This window comes from Aptenodytes patagonicus, chromosome W (genome assembly GCF_965638725.1).
Source record: "Aptenodytes patagonicus chromosome W, bAptPat1.pri.cur, whole genome shotgun sequence".
NCBI lineage: Eukaryota > Metazoa > Chordata > Aves > Sphenisciformes > Spheniscidae > Aptenodytes > Aptenodytes patagonicus.
Genome location: NC_134981.1, coordinates 23,379,841 through 23,397,275, shown reverse-complemented (window position 1 = coordinate 23,397,275; position 17,435 = coordinate 23,379,841). Strand labels below are relative to the sequence as shown.

At 44.8% G+C, this 17,435-nt stretch overlaps 1 protein-coding gene across 3 annotated transcripts in view; it reads right to left on the bottom strand.

The window, feature by feature from the left end:
• Positions 1-10,548, bottom strand: part of LOC143172028 (protein FAM219A) — a 121,751-nt gene extending 111,203 nt beyond the window's left edge. For 2 of the 3 annotated variants that reach the window (XM_076361246.1, XM_076361247.1), the window contains exon 1: positions 10,400-10,548. In XM_076361246.1, coding sequence (XP_076217361.1) covers positions 10,400-10,459 — 60 coding nt within the window. In that variant the 5' untranslated portion in view covers positions 10,460-10,548. The remainder of the gene's footprint in view (positions 1-10,399) is intronic. The other variant, XM_076361248.1, reaches the window with a different exon arrangement.
• Positions 10,549-17,435: the final 6,887 nt, after the last annotated feature.

The following is a 17,435-nucleotide window of genomic DNA, read 5'->3' as shown; positions in this document are numbered from 1 at the left end:
TGGTGCAGTACCAAAGCCAGCATCTAGTATCTGAGACAGAGTAAAAACTGGAGTGACGCTCAGCATCTCAAGTAAGAACTAATCACAGGAATATCCTTCTTATAAGAAGTTACTGGGCTTCAACAACCCAAAGTAAAATGTAAGATTAATTCTCTCCACTGGCAGCTGTAAGAATCTCAACCATTCCTTCATACCAATCTGGCAATAATGCAGATTTAGAGGAAAGATGCTTCTCATCCCATAAACCTACCAGAGTTTGGAACAAAACCAAAAGATACAGGTTTCTCCTTTATCTCTTATTTCTCAATTTGACTTCAGGGGCAGGAGTGAAGGAAACCACAGAGAGAGAAGTTGAAAGAAAAACTTCCATACGACAGCTAGTGGGAGAATTGCATCAACACCAGAGATGAGAGGCCTCTATACAAAAAGCGATAAAAGCAAAAGGGTTCTTTGGAATAACAAAAAATGATACCAAAGCTAGGACAGTTGGTCAAAACACCAACACATCATGGCTTGCAACAGCAGAGCAAGTTAGTCCTGACAGTTCACAAACACAACTCTGTACAGCTAGTAGGAAGTCCCCTGCAATGGCAAGTATCTAAAAGACTGGCACAATATGTTACCTTGCATATGCACAGTATCTTTCCCACAGAGTTGACCAAGTTTGATTAGGGCCCCTTGAAGGTGTTGCAGTTTCCAGCATCCTACTATACCATGTTTTATTTACATACAGACTCTGCCTACTAGTGACATGCAATTATCTCTGAAGCTACAGCTATGACAAGGTAAGACAATAAAACTAATACTGATACAGATTAATTACACAGCAGCATTTACACTATCATAGCAATCTGAGAAAAATTGTAGCACTCAAATTGAAAATAAAGTCTGCTTTTGACCCATCATTTCTATGGAGCTCTTAGGTAGCAGACCTAAGCTGCCATTTCCCTTGCTCCGTTTTAGTAAGAGAAGGCAGTATACAAAGTTGTTATATTTAACCAGCACTCCCCACTGAGGCCTCAAAGCTACAAGACTGTCCATTTTCAAAAAAAGTGTCCAATTGCCATTATTGAAGGTAATGATGCATGATGATACTAATTTGTTCCTTTAAGAAAGTATGGCTAGAGTAATTGATTTATTTCCACTAGTGTGTTCCTAAAGAAAAAGGTGCATAAGTACAACACTGATGGTGCATTACTTTTTAAGGCGTCTTTTTAAAGGCTGAAAACAGGACTTAGGACTTCGACACTTGTACTTGGCCAAGACATTTGTACTTTCCAAAGAAAAGCAAAGCTGGTGAAGGGTCTGGAGAACAAGTCTTATGACGAGCGGCTGAGGGAACTGGGGTTGTTTAGTCTGGAGAAAAGGAGGCTCAGGGAAGACCTTATCACTCTCTACAACTACCTGAAAGGAGGTTGTAGCGAGGTGGGCGTTGGTCTCTTTTCCCAAGTAACAAGCGATAGGACAAGAGGAAATGGCCTCAAGTTGCCTCAAGGGAAGGTTTAGATTGGATATTAGGAAAAATTTCTTCACCAAAAGGGTTGTCAGGCATTGGACCAGGCTGCCCAGGGAAGTGGTTGAGTCACCATGCCTGGAGGTATTTAAAAGACATGTAGATGTGGCGCTTAGGGACATGGGTTAATGGTGGACTTGGCAGTGTTAGGTTAACAGTTGGACTCGATCTTAAGGATCTCTTCCAACCTAAATGATTCTATTCTATGAAAGGGACAATTCCTGCCAGTTAAACCTCAGTACAGATGTTTCATAACACATTTTCAATAAGAGTTGGACTTCCTCTAACTCCTTTACCATACCCATTCCCCTTTATCCTAGTGTAGTGATTTAGATTCTGGTTTTGATCAAACTTTTGACACACACAGTTTTACAGGAATTGAATCACTAGCTAGCAGTTTCTCCTAGGCTTATCAACTGCCAACAACCCAAAGTAAAGTGCAGCTTTTACATGCTCCAGTGGGCTAGGTGACCTCCATCTTCAAAGCCTGTGAACATGCTGTTCCTACAACTATTCTCAGGACTGCTATTCATGTTTTTTTTCGTATATAAAGGGAAAGTAAGATTACAGAGATCTAGACAGACCCACAGACCCGAAAGAGGTTGGTAGGGGGAAAGAGGAACAGTTAAGTCTTTCCCTGGACTACATCACAATTTTGCTGCAAGATTCTTTGAAGTTTAAGAATCCTAAACTTAGAAATAAAGTGTTTCCTCCTGTTTCCATATCACGTAGATTCTGTGAAACCCATTACACATTCCCATTCCCATCCTGTTCACATACCCCTCAAGCTTGTCTCAAGGGATATCGTACTCAGCTTTCTTGTACTCCACACGTATTCCACAGCCAGCTGCCACAAGAACCAAGGTTTGGGTATTGTGTGTTCCCTTGTGCTTTCAAAATAAATCCGCATTTGCAACTATTAAGGCTCAGTCCTACAACTAAAAAGACACTACAGCATTTCGATGACCCAGGCTGTACTTATGCTAAATCAATTTTGCCACTGGAACAAAGTTGTCCCACAGATAATACTGGAAGTGGTGTTGCAGAGGGGAAGCTATGCTGACAGAGCTGGTCCCTGTACGGAGACAGGAGCACTGTACATTTCTCTGTACACCCGAGACCCCTACTCCAAACAACAAGCCAAGCCAGCAGGGGTGAACCTTCACTACTTTTGTCCCATCTGTGTGATCACCAGCAGACCCCTTTCCATGCCCCAACTGACAGAGCAGTGCCTGTAGAAGCCCTTTTGACTACGTGGTGTTCAACTGAAGGGTCTATACTCTGGCCATCAGAGACAATGTATTTTCCATTTGCACCACATGCATAGGGATGGGAAGAAAAATCATGCTTTCATACAAAGGAGTGTATTGTTTTTAGAAGTGTCAGTCACAAGATCCAGCCAGACAAAAGCTTTACAATGCCATTGTTGGTCAGGAACACTTCTATTTGTTTTTTCTTCTCAATTAACAACATGCACCCTGTGCAATGCAGACACCTCTCCCTTTCTCTCCTATTTCTCAGAAGGTCAGTCTGCTCAGACAGCTCCTTGGATGTTCAGGTTCTGCAGACTTCAGGAATTTGTCCTTTACCACACCTCAAGCTACTTGCAACAACCGACCACAAAACAGGTTTCAGATTAAAAGTTAAGCCCCACAATCGAGTCACTACCAATGAGGATAAACCCCATGAGTATTAATGCAGTAGAGGAACGTACTACTTTAACTACTGCAGATGAAAGCCTTTATACTCCGAGATTTCTAACCATGGCCACAAACATTAGGACTTGACTTATGGGACTGCTCTACTCTACTCATACAGAATTCAAATATTTTCTGAATAAATTAATATCACCACTACGGTTCCTGTGCGTTTTGGTTGTTTGACAGTCTCTCAATATCAAGACCACTTCAAGCATCAGACTGGGTTTACTGGACTCTCAGTAATTTTTTTTTTTTTTTTTTAAAGATATGGTGACCTTAAAGAACATCTCACACCACTTCAGAGCAAGGCAGCAATAATCATTTCAGTCAGGAACTCAGCTAGCAATTCAGCAGAACTGGGAGGCTGAGCAAGAGTAGTTTTGAATACCCTTACCTCCTCATCTCTAACAGATATTAGACCTGCATGCTCTGACATGCTCCAAGAAGTTACTTTCCTAGAACTAGCTTGGCTCAAAACATGGCAAGTCTCATCTGCTTCCCTTGTCCCATCACTACAAAGTCTGGTGTAAGACCGGTACATCAGCCAAAGAGTCAAAACAACACAGTTCACTGTCCGGGGACATGATTTAAGCAATACTAGCAGAAGAGCTTAGGCAAGCATAAATGAATCTCTTCCAATTTTACAAACATGAGTCTAACCAACAAGTCCTTTTAAATACTGCAAGGCACTGTCAGTGCATTCTTCTGTGAGGACTACAGCACTTTCTCACTTTGAGGGAAAAAAGGAAGTTGCAGTACCTTAAGTCTGAGAATACCATTACAGAGGTACATACAAGAAACACGAAAAAATCTCAAGTTACCTTAGACAACTGTGTGTAGGAGGGAAATGAACTGATGAAGACACAAAAATAATCGCATTTAAGGAAGCTAAAGATACTTAGTCCACCAGGAAAAAAGATCTTCTACTGGCCAACCATAAGAGATCTGTTTGAAAGCAGGAAGCAGGAGTGGCCACCACCAAAGCAGGCCATCTCATCCCAGCTCAAAAGCTCTTCCAATGCCTGTGGCAAACTTAGTGAACAGACATAATTCCCCCCCCCTTAAGCTTTACTACTGAAAATAACAAACTTTTCTCAGTCCCTAAGAGGGCTTTGCAACTCACTTCATAAAAGCAGTTTGGATATAGCCAGTATACTTGGCATGTATTGAAGAGAACATTTCTTCCCAGAGAAGTGATAAACCTTGTTATCCTGTGAATCAATGGTGGATATGTCCAAAAGCAGGTACTCTTCGAAACTGAAGAAAATTTCCACCTAGAATTTCATTTGCTCCAACTTGCTATCCTCAGAGTCAAAGCAGAGAAGCAAATGCTTGCTTTCTATTACATATTCCAAAATGGACACCGATCCATTGTACAAGATTACACTTTAAACCTCAGAAAGAAGAGCGGTCAGGGAGACCACACAGGGTTAGAGCTGGACCTGACAGATTTACTAGTTGCAAGTGGCTGCATCACTACAGTGTCAATTTTATAGTGACAGACACAGAATAACCTCACAGGGACCTTATATTCAAAATGGCACAAGACTTCACCGAAGATGCATGGCATGTACGAGTGAGGGGAAAGTGGAGATGCATTTCTACAGACTGTCTGTGGAAAGTGACAGATAATTGATCTGCATAGAAGACAAAAGACAACTACTCCATCCAAGGTCTTAAAATGTCTGGAAAACAGGTATACCATCATGACTGACTGACTCCCAGTCCTGCCGTTAGTCAGCTCCCCTCTTAATCTCTTGCCCCACAGATCAAACCAGTGATGAGGTCCCCTCCTCTTTTCTTATCAGGTTCAGTCTTCAATTTCACAGCAAGGAAGATGCAACTCCAGAGAGGCCGCATATGCCTTACAATCCCATGGGTAAGCTGAGGGCTTTCCTTGAATAAAATCTTTCAGAATTAAAAGGCACGCATTGTTTTCCTCTCTCACCCTGGCATTTCACTCATCTTATCTGACTCCTTACAGACCTGCCACTATCTACTAGCAGAGAGAGTATACGGCTATTTCTGTAGCAGAAGTTGGTGTCTGAGTAGACATTAATATCAAGCTACAGATAACAAGCTCCTGGGAGTTATAGAAGAATCCCAAGAGAAGAATGTGCAGGTTTAATTCTTCATAGAGTTCAGCGTCCCTTTTTAAACACCTTTCTTCACTTAAGAAGAGATTTCCAAACATACCAACAGAACAACTACATATAAGATTTTGTGCAAAGAAGTGGAGAAGAAGAAACAGCATGCCTGCAGAGACAGTGTCAGCCAGAACATGCTTCCATGTCCTGACAAGTCATCCTCTAGCAACAGCAGCTGCATCTGTCACCACAGCCGTTCGTGAGCCTGTGCTGGAATCACTGCTGGAGTTTCTCCCTGGCCTGGGGGGATAATAAAAATGCTCCGGTACCTCTGCACCGAAGGCCTGATACAGGGCAGGGGAGGGGCAAGACAACCCCAATGACAGAGAACTGAAGTATTCAGGGAGGTCATTTTTAGGCTACTGCTATAAATGACACAGCAGCACATCAAAACAGGCTGTAAAACTAAAAGCAGCACTATCTGAATTAGTTCAATTTCAGAACCCATAGTACTGCGACATTACAAGTCTCATGTACTATAGGCATTTACAAAATATATAGCTGTGTAACCCCTGGGCTACATTACAATGAATATACATAGTGATGACATTTTCATTTTAGAAGCTTTTTCCTTCTAGAAAGAGGAGTTTCTTGTGTATCTACACTAGAGACCTAATGTTATATTAACATACTCTTTCTAATCCCTACAGGTATAACCTTTCCTTTTGCTTCTTAGTTACTCTTGCTTTTCTATTTTCAGGTTTTTCCCTATTTTAGGGATGCATCAGACAAAAAAAAAAGATCTTAACATATAGCACAACTTCCCTAGGATGAGACAGTCAATATTTTCCAAAAATAAAGAATGTAGATTTTATAAGCATGCTGAACACTCATACTGTCCACTGACTGAAACGATAGTTCATTTTTTTAAAAACTAAGTATCCAGTAGATAGTCTAGTTTTTTCTTTTCTGTTTTTTCTTTTCTAACGTTCAAAAAAAGCTGTATAGAAATGCATCTTCTGTATCTTCAAAGTCTCTGGAAATTTTACACCTCCAGGACCAGTGTAGATTTGGCATCTCAGCTAGAAAGCCAGCAACATCACTGTAGGATGTGGCTAAGCAAAATCCTTAGGGCTGCTGTAGTCATTACAACTAGAGCTACCAGCCCGAGGTCCCACAGCCTGGCAAACATCTGCGAGGAACCAGTCTGGCCACAATGCTTCAGAACGAGATATAAGAACCGTCAACCCAATTTCTCCAGAAAGAGCTCCCACTTTTCACATGGGCAGAGAACTGGGAAACTGAAATACTGTGTTACACCTGCCACTTCCAGAAAGCAAGCCAAAGTCTCAGGAGTTTGTGCAAAGCTCCTCTGAAGCTGCTGCACTTTAACAGGTGCTTTTTCTTAGGAAAAGTCGTACCGGTGCCATGTGAGCAAGAACACTTTTACTCTACTTCCATTTTGTTTGCTAAGAACAGAAACTGCCTGCATCAGTGTATGGGAGCAATGTGTGATCCAACACCGTCATCTGTCAGTTTGCCATCATACACCAGCCAGTGCTTGGTGTATGCTAGAGACACAGGCTCAGGAGGATTTCAGCTGATCAATAGTGCCAGTATCAGTGGCAGGTTTGGAGGCCGAGGGGCTCAGAAAGGCTTCAGACTACTTTCTGAGAATGGCTTCCCTTTAGCATTTAACAGCCATACCTATCTCAATTTTGAACATTAGCAGATCAGCAGGCCTGTCTGTCAGATGGTTTCTAGGCAGATCTCCAGCAGTTATCCTGGAGTTCAGCATGAAGACATCAAAAGCTAAGATGACACTTTATCTACGCAGATGAACAGGACATTCAAAAGCGTGCATGCTGGTCAAGAACACAAAATTTTTAAGGATTTTGAGAAAAGCCTAGCTTCACAAGCCTTACTTCAGGACCCTTCTCACACTGCCAGGTACTGGCCAGACTCAGAAGGAACAGTGCACTCCTAAGACACCCTCCAGCCTAAACACGATGAAAAAACATTTCTTATAGTGTATGCACTTCAGACCAGGCAAGGGACCTTCTCTTCTCTATTTGCTTTCAGCAGGGGATCATGTTTCAAAACAGTTTTTGATAGCTTTAGTAGCAGTTCACAACAGCTCTCAGGTTACACCTGGAAAACAAACTTCTACCTCAGCCCTTTGGATGGGGAAAAACACTGCCAGACTCCTTTGGCCTTCAACATCAGATGACCCATCTGTCCCTGAGATCATCTGGAACTGAAAGCTTTTACACTGGGGAAAGAAGAAAAAAAAAAAAGTCCCCGAGATGCTGAGGTTATTCTATACTTAAAAGTGTGGTATGGGGGAGAGAGGGAAGGGACAAATGGTAACTGTAACAGAACAAAGCAGCAGTATTGGGCAGAATTGTGTTATCCAAGCAAACTACTATGATAAACCCCAGCCAGCTTCCTGAACTGCAAGGATTCTTGCAAGCATCCAGTCCCTACTTGCAAGATACAGACCAGGAACTACAAAGCAGACAAAGCCACTGGAAATGCTGTACCAGACTTGTTCTGTCCCACTTATGAGCCCGATGCCAGCATTTCCAGGCACACGGAAGAATCCCACACATCCAGTCACAGCAACAGCCCCTCACATACACAAGGTTTCACTATGAACTCCATTAGTTAAAAATCAACTGAAACCCCAAAGCACAGGTTCAGAGTATTCTTTTAATGCAAGTGTTAAATCCCTTTGTGAAAAATTCCTAATTCTTGGCTGCTGAAGAGGGGAAGGAAACCTACTTCCTAAGCTTACTATCGCAGCTGCATAATATACCATCCTACCCTGCGACAGCAGCGCTGGACCAGACAACCTCTTCGGGTTCTGGTCACTCCATGGCCATGCAAACATGCATGCACATGCCAATTCCACTCTTCTACTATTATCAAGGTGTTTCTAGAAAATACTTACGTGTATTTTTTTATCTGCCAACAGCTTTTCCAAATTTGCTAATCTCACTACCATGCCTACTGACATGAATAAAGAGGGCCAGCCTTGTCACGTCTGCTGCCTCTGCTTGACAAAAGACACACAAATAGGGCATGCAACAAGTGTACATCAGCTTTTATGGACAGTTTTCTTCCCCACCACAAAGGTTAGAAGCTAAAAAAAAACAAACACCACCAAGCTAAAAATATTTTCACAATTTTTCAACACTCCCACCATAAGAAAAGTGATTTTCTTGCCATTGAGGGGTAATTTGAGTTTGTAGACCTTCATAGGAGAGCCTTTCTGTTCACAAGACAATTATTTTGTTCTCAACTTTTTACAAACACTAGCTGCAACAAGAAACCAAGGACTGGTACATCAACTCTAAATAATGTACAGTTTGATATACTGGAAATCTCAGTAGTATCTTCAGTGCTAACATGAACCTGCCAATAACCTATCCTCACTTGCTGTCAAAAGGATCTGTACAAGTATTTCATTAAAGTTCTTTCCACTTCTCCAAATATTTCATATCACCATCTCACATAATCGGATGCTGAGATGGAACTTGCTTACTCCAGGTGCCAAAGGGAATCAACATCTTGAGTGAATCAGCCCATTATCCAGCTTTCACTTTAATGCCAAGGTGAACTGTATTTCAACAGGTCTCAGGTTACACATAACAATGCATCTTCAAGCAGAGAGTGAGGCAGACTGGAGTAAGCAGAGGAACACACAAGGGAACCTTTCCCAGATGGGAAACAAATGGATAAACACATTCAAGTGTTCTGCAGAGTGCAGCTAGGGCACAACACACACAAGCAAGCTATCAAAGAAAATTAACTCTATCCCAGCTGAAACTAGGACACAAGCCTGTAGCATCAAAGCAAAGCAGCTACATGCTTATAAGAAGTCTTGGACTACTTGGTGATTATCTAGCATCTCCCATGGCTGCCAGCCAGCTGGCCTTCCTTCATAAATATCATTTCATAAGCTACCAAAAGCCCAGGATCACTCTACCTGCCCATTTATGCAGCTGCAAAATCCCACAAGCCTGTATACTTTCTTCTCTGGCAAGATTCCCCAGGGTCCCATGTAATAGTGTAACCATTATGTCAACTTCTTCAGAGCTCATTAACCAAGTATAATTGTTTTTTCACTTCGTAGACACATCCTGAAATGAAAGACACATGCCCTGGCATGGGGAAAAAAAAACCCAAAACACAACCCCTCAACAGATTGCTTTTTTTACATGAAGAATTTTGTGTGAGCAAAACTGAAATTTGACAGAGATGTTTCTTTGCAAAACACCTGGATTTTTCACACAACGAGTATCTAATAGCAGTTTTACACTAAGAGCAATGGCTATAAAATCAGCCACGGAGAGCATCCTGCAGCTTCATACCACAACTCACACCAGACACACGTATTTAACACCCATCCCGTGCAGGTATCCCGTCCCTGGAGAGCACCTCTCAGACCAGACTCCGCACAAACACTGCCTAATTCTTCCCCCAGATCTCACGTATATTGTAGAAGTCAACTAAAACCCCACCAGTCCTCTGCGCTTACAGCTGCTCAGATACTCTGACTGCCCATCCTTCCCCGGACGGGCTCCTCAGTCTTACCGCCGCTTCCCACCCCCCCGGGGCACTCCCCCCTCCCTGGTACTGGAGCCCACCGGCCGAGGCGACGGGAAACACCCGCCCCATGCGCTAGCCAGGGCGGGGTGCTCCGGAACGCCGCTGCGTTTGGAGAAGCAACGTTTCAACCGAGGCAGGAGCAGAGCCACTACCACCCGCCTGCCCCCACCCTCCCCGCGGGTGGCTTCTGCCGTTGCTACCGACAGCACCCAGGGAGATGCCGAGGGAGGAAAAGAGCACAACGGAAAGGCCGGACGGGCAGCCGTGACCACGGGCGCCCCGAGATGACACAGCAGCCGCCGCTGGGCACGGCCCCAGGACCCGGCATAGGCGCTGAGGGGACGTCCGTTACATAACGATCGCGGCGCGCGGGCTCGACCTCAGCGCCGCCGCTCCCGCAGCCCCGACACCCACCCACCCCGCCCCAGCCGTCCCCTAGCGAGGCAGCGGCTCCCGAGGACAGCGCAGCCCCACCCGCCCCTCACCAGCGGCTGCATCTCGACGCGAACAGCAGGCACCTGGAACCGGTCTATCTCCTCCATCATGATGGTGGAGATGAGGCGGAGAGAAAAAAAGTGAACGCGGGGAGAATCCTCAAGCACTGAAAGACAACGACGCCACCACCCACCACAGCTGCCGCCTCATCGCTGCCGAAGTGACTCAGCCGCGCCGCTTCCGGGTCCGGCCGCCGGCGCCCCGCCCTATATTTGCATATTCATGAAGAGGGCAGGGCCTCTGGCAATAATTCTGGTGCCCGGATACTCGCTTCCTTCACCCCACTGCTGCCAGGACGTACCGTTCCCTCCCTCAGGAAGAGCGGGAACGCTTCAGGTGGATGGAAAGGAATAGCTAGCGCCGACGGCGTTCTGCGGCTGGATTGGCAGCACACCGCTTCCGGTGTGTTGCCATGGTTGCCGCTATCAACTTCCGGCTGGTGGTTAGCCGGGAGGGCGCGGGGCTGTTGTGAGGAGCGGCCGCGGCGGGGAGCAGCTGCGGCAGCCGCCATGTAAGCCAAGGTGAGTGACAGGCACCGGCAGGTAAGGGTCTGTCCCGAGCGGGCATCGTAGCAGGGCGGCGGCGCGTTCCCGTGTGATAGTGCCATAGTGATGTCACCACCGGCACCGTGATGTCATCCCCCGAATGGCGTCACTGCAGTGCCTCGTGCTGCGGGGGGGTAGCGGTTCACACGAGGGAGCGTCGCTCTGCGGTCCTGCTCTGGCTCTGCCGCCCTCACCTCCTGCTCTGAGTGGGTGCTACAGTGTCACTGGTGTGACACCAGGCCCACAATGATGACACTAGGCTCACAATGACATGTGGGTCTGTGTTTATGGGCATCTGCAATTTGGAAACCTTAGTGTGTCCTTCAGTTAATTGCATATTTTCTGCAACTCCTGTTAGGTAGGCATACCTTTTTCTGATAGTGGGTTTTTGTGCAGCTCCTGGGGGAGCAGTCCCCTTTAGGATTGCTTCTAGTAAATTAAATGGTCCTCTAGTTTGCACAGGTTATCCCTGATGTATTTTCTCAACTTATTTAACTGCTCGGACTAAAGATAAAAGTCCCTTTTCCCATTCAGAGTATCGTTGTTCTGTTTCTTTAAATGCAGTTGAGCTAAACAATAAAGGTCTTTTTGGCCCATCGAGGCCGGTTTGGAATAGGTTACAGTAAGTAGCATGTTCGGCGAAACCCCATCGGCTATAATAGGGTCGCGGGGGTGTACTGGTCCCAGTGACTGATATGTTTTTAATTCTTCAGTTAGAGTTTTGACCACCTCTTTATGTTCTAATTTCCACTCCCAGGGTTTGCCTTTCCGTAAGGGTGAGTATAATGGATGGGAAATGATAGAAAATCCAGGTACATGCTTCCTCCAATATCCTAAAGTTCCCATTAATTGTTGTAACTCCTTCCTTGATTGGGGCATTTGCAGCTCTTCGATTTTTCGTGATGTGGTTTGATTTTTCGATGAGTGGTTAAACATTGGAACAGGCTGCCCAGGGGAGTGGTTGAGTCACTATCCCTGGAAATATTTAAAAGACGTGTAGATGAGGCGCTTAGGGACATGGTTTAGTGGGCATGGTGGTGTTGGGTTGACGGTTGGACTCGATGATCTAGAGGTCTTTTCCAACCTTAATGATTCTATGATTCTTAAGGTATCTGGAGGAATCATTGCACTGCCTGCTATCCACCAAGTACCTAAAAATTTTACTTCTTTACTGGGTCCCTGACATTTTCCGGGTGGAATCTCAATTTCTGCTTTATTTAGTGCTTGCCATAGTGCCGCTACCGCTTCCCCCACCTTCTCAGGGGAAGTTCCTCCAATCAGAATATCATCTATATATTGGTACAGTTTCACTTCTTGGGGGAGTGACACTGTCCGTAAAAGTTCAGCAAGTGCAGCATGAGCAATTGTAGGTGAATGTTTATACCCCTGTGGGAGTCTGTTAAAGGTATATTGTACTCCCTCCCAAGTGAAAGCAAACTTCTCTTTATCCTCCTCCTTTAAGGGAACCATAAAGAACCTATCTTTTACATCTAGCGCCGCCATCCACGGGTGTGCAGCTGCTCTTGCAAAGTAGCTGTTAAGTTTGCGATGTTTGGTACAGCAGCTGTTAGCGGGGCTGTATTGGCATTCAGGCGCCGATAATCGACTGTGAAACGCCACCTCCCGTCTGGTTTCCGAACTGGCCAGACAGGTGAGTTATATGGGGAGTGGGTTCTGGAGATAATTTGTCGTTTCTCCAAATCAGCTATGACTTCAGAAATTCCATTTCGTGCCGCAGCAGAAATCGGGTATTGCGGTACGTCAGTAATTTTTGACTTAGGGAGTGCAGGGGTTGTGCGCAGTGCACGCACTGCGGCCTCCCGATTTCTACCGGAGTTGGGATCGGTGTTTGAGCCGAAGGACCGCATGCTGCCATTCGGCAGGCGTCAGGTTCGGCCGTTTAAAACATCGAAACCTAAAATATTTTCATGATGATCTTTAATTGCAAAGCGAGTAGCCGACATGCGCTTCTCGCCCGGGAGCCATAAATTGACCTTGGCAGTTTGGCACTCAACACTCGCTCCATTCACACCGGTAATCTTAACTCTTTGCCGTCCGGATCGCACGCCCAGCTTCTCGGCATCTTGTTGTGGTAATATCGAAATTTGTGCTCCCGTATCTATTAAAAACTTCACCAATTGTCCCTGAGGGCCAACTGGAATTAAAATGTATGGGCCATCATCACTTAGCCACTGATAAGCTTCCACTTTCTGGACAGGCAGGCCCAATTGCCTTGTTTTTTTGCTTCATGCCCTGCAATTCCTCCCTAAGGGGGAGGAAGGGGTTGTCTCCCTTTCTGGGCACTGGCGCCGGAGGAGTTGAAATACGCTCCTTTCTTTCAGTGTTATCTTGTTTCTGGAACGCTTCAGTCAGACTCAAGATAATGCCAGTAGGCTGACCTTGAATCGGGGCTCTGGGAATGCTTAGGGCATTCCTCCATACCTTTAGGTGCTCTTCAACGGCTTCGCAATTATGCCAATTGTCACGAGCTCATTCTTCTGAGAATTTGGGACTCGGATTCACTCCATGCCTCCATAAATAATTGCTGATACTACTTGCCATCCTGCAAGTGCGTGACTACGCCAATTTGTCACGGATGGAGTGAGACTGCACTTCACTCATAAGAGAGAAGCAACAATACACTTTATTGATATAAAACAGTGAGTTAACAAAGGTCAATGGTAAATGCGACAGTGGTTTAACAAGATTCGATGCCAAGGTACGCTTGATTATTTACTGCATAGAGGACAGGGTCAGACAAAACTGTCAGGGACACCCTCCTGTTACCATAAATCGGCAGATGAAGAATTCTCTAAGACTCAATTTGGAGTTTTAGAAAGCAGGCATTCTTTATTGCAGCGCTGGGTGCAAGGTGGAATTTCCACAAATCAAGCACACCTATGGCTAGATCACCGTTACATTTATACACAAGAATTTCAAGGTACTACACTCCCAGTTACAATGATTGGTTAGTGATTTACATATAATTATAATATCTGCTGTGTCATTCTCTTCTGTTACTACGCTTGCGCGGGGGAAGGGTCTTCACCTGGGCAAGGGTCTTCTTGACCTGTGGGTGTGTTTTTTAGTATTATAATGAGGGCAGTTCACTTCAGGACACCTTAAAAGTAGGTTTTGTTGCCAAGTTGGCCAGCTAGATATCTACCTTGCCAGGTTGTCAAATAACTCATCCCATATACAGTAGAACCTAGGGGCTCTGTTTATGGTCTGGAGAGTCCAGAGAATAGGGACTTCAAGCAACACAGCCTCAAATAATAAGTAACACAGCATCCTATACATAACGCTACCATAGGGGCTAACTTATTGGAATCAAAATGTTCTTATAGTTGATTATTTCATAACCTAAAGATTCAGTAAAACTTAAGATGAAGTTCAACACTCCCATTGAGTCATGAGGTTCAGAAAGGACCCCCTTGCTTTCTAAACTCTAAGTTTGGGTCACTGCTCCAGACAGCCCTTGGCTACTATGTTGCCATCCATCCCCAAAGTCCAGCATAAGCTGGATGCAGCCATCACGACCCCCACTAGTGATCATTGCTTACACAGGTGGAGGGGGAGCACACCACCACACCCGCAGAGCTGTAACCCCGCAGGGCTGGGTGGGACACGGGGGTTCAGCACAGCCCCTCCTTGGCACTGCTTGCTGTGTGGCTACATCATGTTGCATTGCTCTGTCCCTGCACTGAGGTATGTCATCACCCTGCCAGTGACACCCTGCATGTTCTGTGGCACTTCTATGCATTACCACCCTACTCGGGCAAACCAGCGCATCCCAAAGCCGCAGCACCCCACACTGTGTCACTGTACTGTTACATACCTGTGAGACTACAAAGGTCTTCGGACATCATTATGTCACGCCATTTTGTCACTGTTACAGCATGTGACACTTCCCTTCCAGGGCAGGTTTTAATGCACTTGAGATGTCCCCAGTCTGTTAGAGAATCTTTAAGGGATGCTGAATTGACAGGTTGAAATCCCTGTTTTTAAAAACTTTTTTAAAAATGCTTACAATTATACTTAGCTGTAACTTTTATCACTTTCCTTTTGTTTTACTATTTGGTCTTCCTTCAGTTCAGACAATGAAGTGAGGTCATCTGCTAACCTTCGTGGCCCTAACCCTACTCTGGGAGCAGCAGTGTGGGTGGATGTGTGTCTGTGAGACCTCGCTGTTGGCCTTCGGGCTCTGCATGGACATGTCTGCATGCATCCTCTCACAGGATGAAGGGCTCAGTCAGATTCATTCCTGGATCTCATCTACTACTGGAGTATCAAAGTGTTTGATTTAAAAGCAGAAGCTGACCTGGCAGATAAAAACTTTTTCATAACAGGCTTGTAGCCATATGTTTGGGTTAACACCTATCCTAAACTATAGTCTTCATTGTACTAGCCTGATTACCTTGTATAAACAATGCATGCCTTACAATGACTATGCCCTTGAAGAAGAACTAGAAGACTGATAAAAGGGGAACATCCTGCCCTGGAAGGTGCCGGAGGCTAGATGATTGCCAAAGAAACAAGAAGTCAGCAAAAAAACTGCAGTAACTTAGGGGAAAGGTAAAGGAGGCAAGGGGAGATCGCGACCACCGACTCAATTCAAGACTGGAAAGACTTGCCCCCCCATACCTGCAAGGAGCATGCGTGCTATTTTACATGGCAAGCAAGGCTAATTTGGACATAACAAACCAATGAGCATGAACTTAGGCGGGTTTTTGCTAATCATGTAACAATATAAATACACTGTAGTTCTTTTGTGTGGTGTGCTAGCTTTGTGGAATTACCACCTAGCACCCATCTTTGTGCAAACATGAGCTAAATAAATATCTCAGCTCTGTGTGTAAGATTGGCTTATTGCACACTGGGTACTGGACTCCACTTGTGGGACAACAGGTTTAGGTCAATCTCAACGTATTTGATCTTTGGGGTGGGGGAAAGAGGGTTAGCATAGGTGGCCCAGAAGTGACCAAAAACAAGCAGCCTGCTTCCTCAGTCCAGAACACATGCCAGAAAGCCATAACTGACCAAGGAAAGCAGAAGGAAAAAAAAGAGGGACCGACATGATGGTTCAGAGCTGTGAGGTGATAGCTGAGGTCCCTGGACAATCCCAGTGGTCTGTGAGGGGGTCCAGACAGCAGGAGCTTTTTCAACAGCGAGGGAACAGCAACCCTTGCTGATGATCTGATTCCCATCTAGTTACCCAAGGGTGATTCATCTGGACTCTGGTTTATCCACACTAGGGATGTATAGACTCTGTACAGACCTATGCGACTTCTGAAGCCTGAGCTAATAAACCCCGCTAAGTGTGAGCTGACTCTGAAGAGCCAGATCAGATCTCCCTGCTCCTGCAACCAAGGGTTGGAGCCCAAAACCCAAAAGTACTGAAATGGTTCTGCATGGGCCTGATGTCTCCGGGAGCCATCTGGGTATTTCTGCACACAGGGTAGAAGGGCTTGTGGACTTTAGAGTAGGCAAGAATAAGAGAGAGGATCACTGTGACATTCCTAATGCTTCTACTAAGAAGTACTAGTAATTATCAAGTTGCAAAAGGCTTTATAAAGTTTGCAAAGGGCACAAATTCAGAACCAAAGACCACATCCAGTCTTAGATAATGAAGATATTTATGCTAAAATTGTAAAACCCATTAATAATAATAATAATAATGATATAAACTAAACATGGGATGAAATGTTTGCACTGAATTTCAGTTTCTTTTATTTTTAGAATTTCTACATAAATATTTTCAATCATTTTCAGTAGCTATTATCTCAAATATTCTGAAATGGAGAGGCTTTGATTCACGTGTTATTTGAAAAACTTAATATGCTGTAAAGGCATTAATTTTATTTTAAAGCTCTTGAAACATCATAAACTGTGTAAACTCTTTGGACTTTTTACTTTTCACATAACTTTCATTACAATAACTTAAAAGAAAATAATTTTAACTTGTCCTGTATTGCCTATTCCTGTTGTGGTTTAACCCGGAAAGCAGCTAAACACCACACAGCCGTTCGCTTACTCCCCCCACCACCAGTGAGATGGGGGAGAGAATCGGGCAGAAAAACAAAAGAAAAATTTGTGGGTTGAGATAAAGACAGTTCAATAGGACAGAAAAGGAAGGGAAAATAATAATAATGATAAAAGAATATACAAAATAAGTGATGCACAATGCAATTGCTCACCACCTGCCAACTGATGCCCAGCCAGTTCCCAAGCAGCAGTCACCCCTCCCCTGGCTAAGTCCCCCCAGTTTATATACTGAGCATGACGTCACATGGTATGGAATACCCTTTGGCCAGTTTGGGTCAGCTGTCCTGGCTGTGCCCCCTCCCAGCTTCTCACTGGCAGGGCATGAGAGGCTGAAAAGTCCTTGACTAGTTTAAGCACTACTTAGCAACAACTGAAACATCAGTGTGTTATCAACATTATTCTCATACTAAAACCAAAACACAGCACTATACCACCT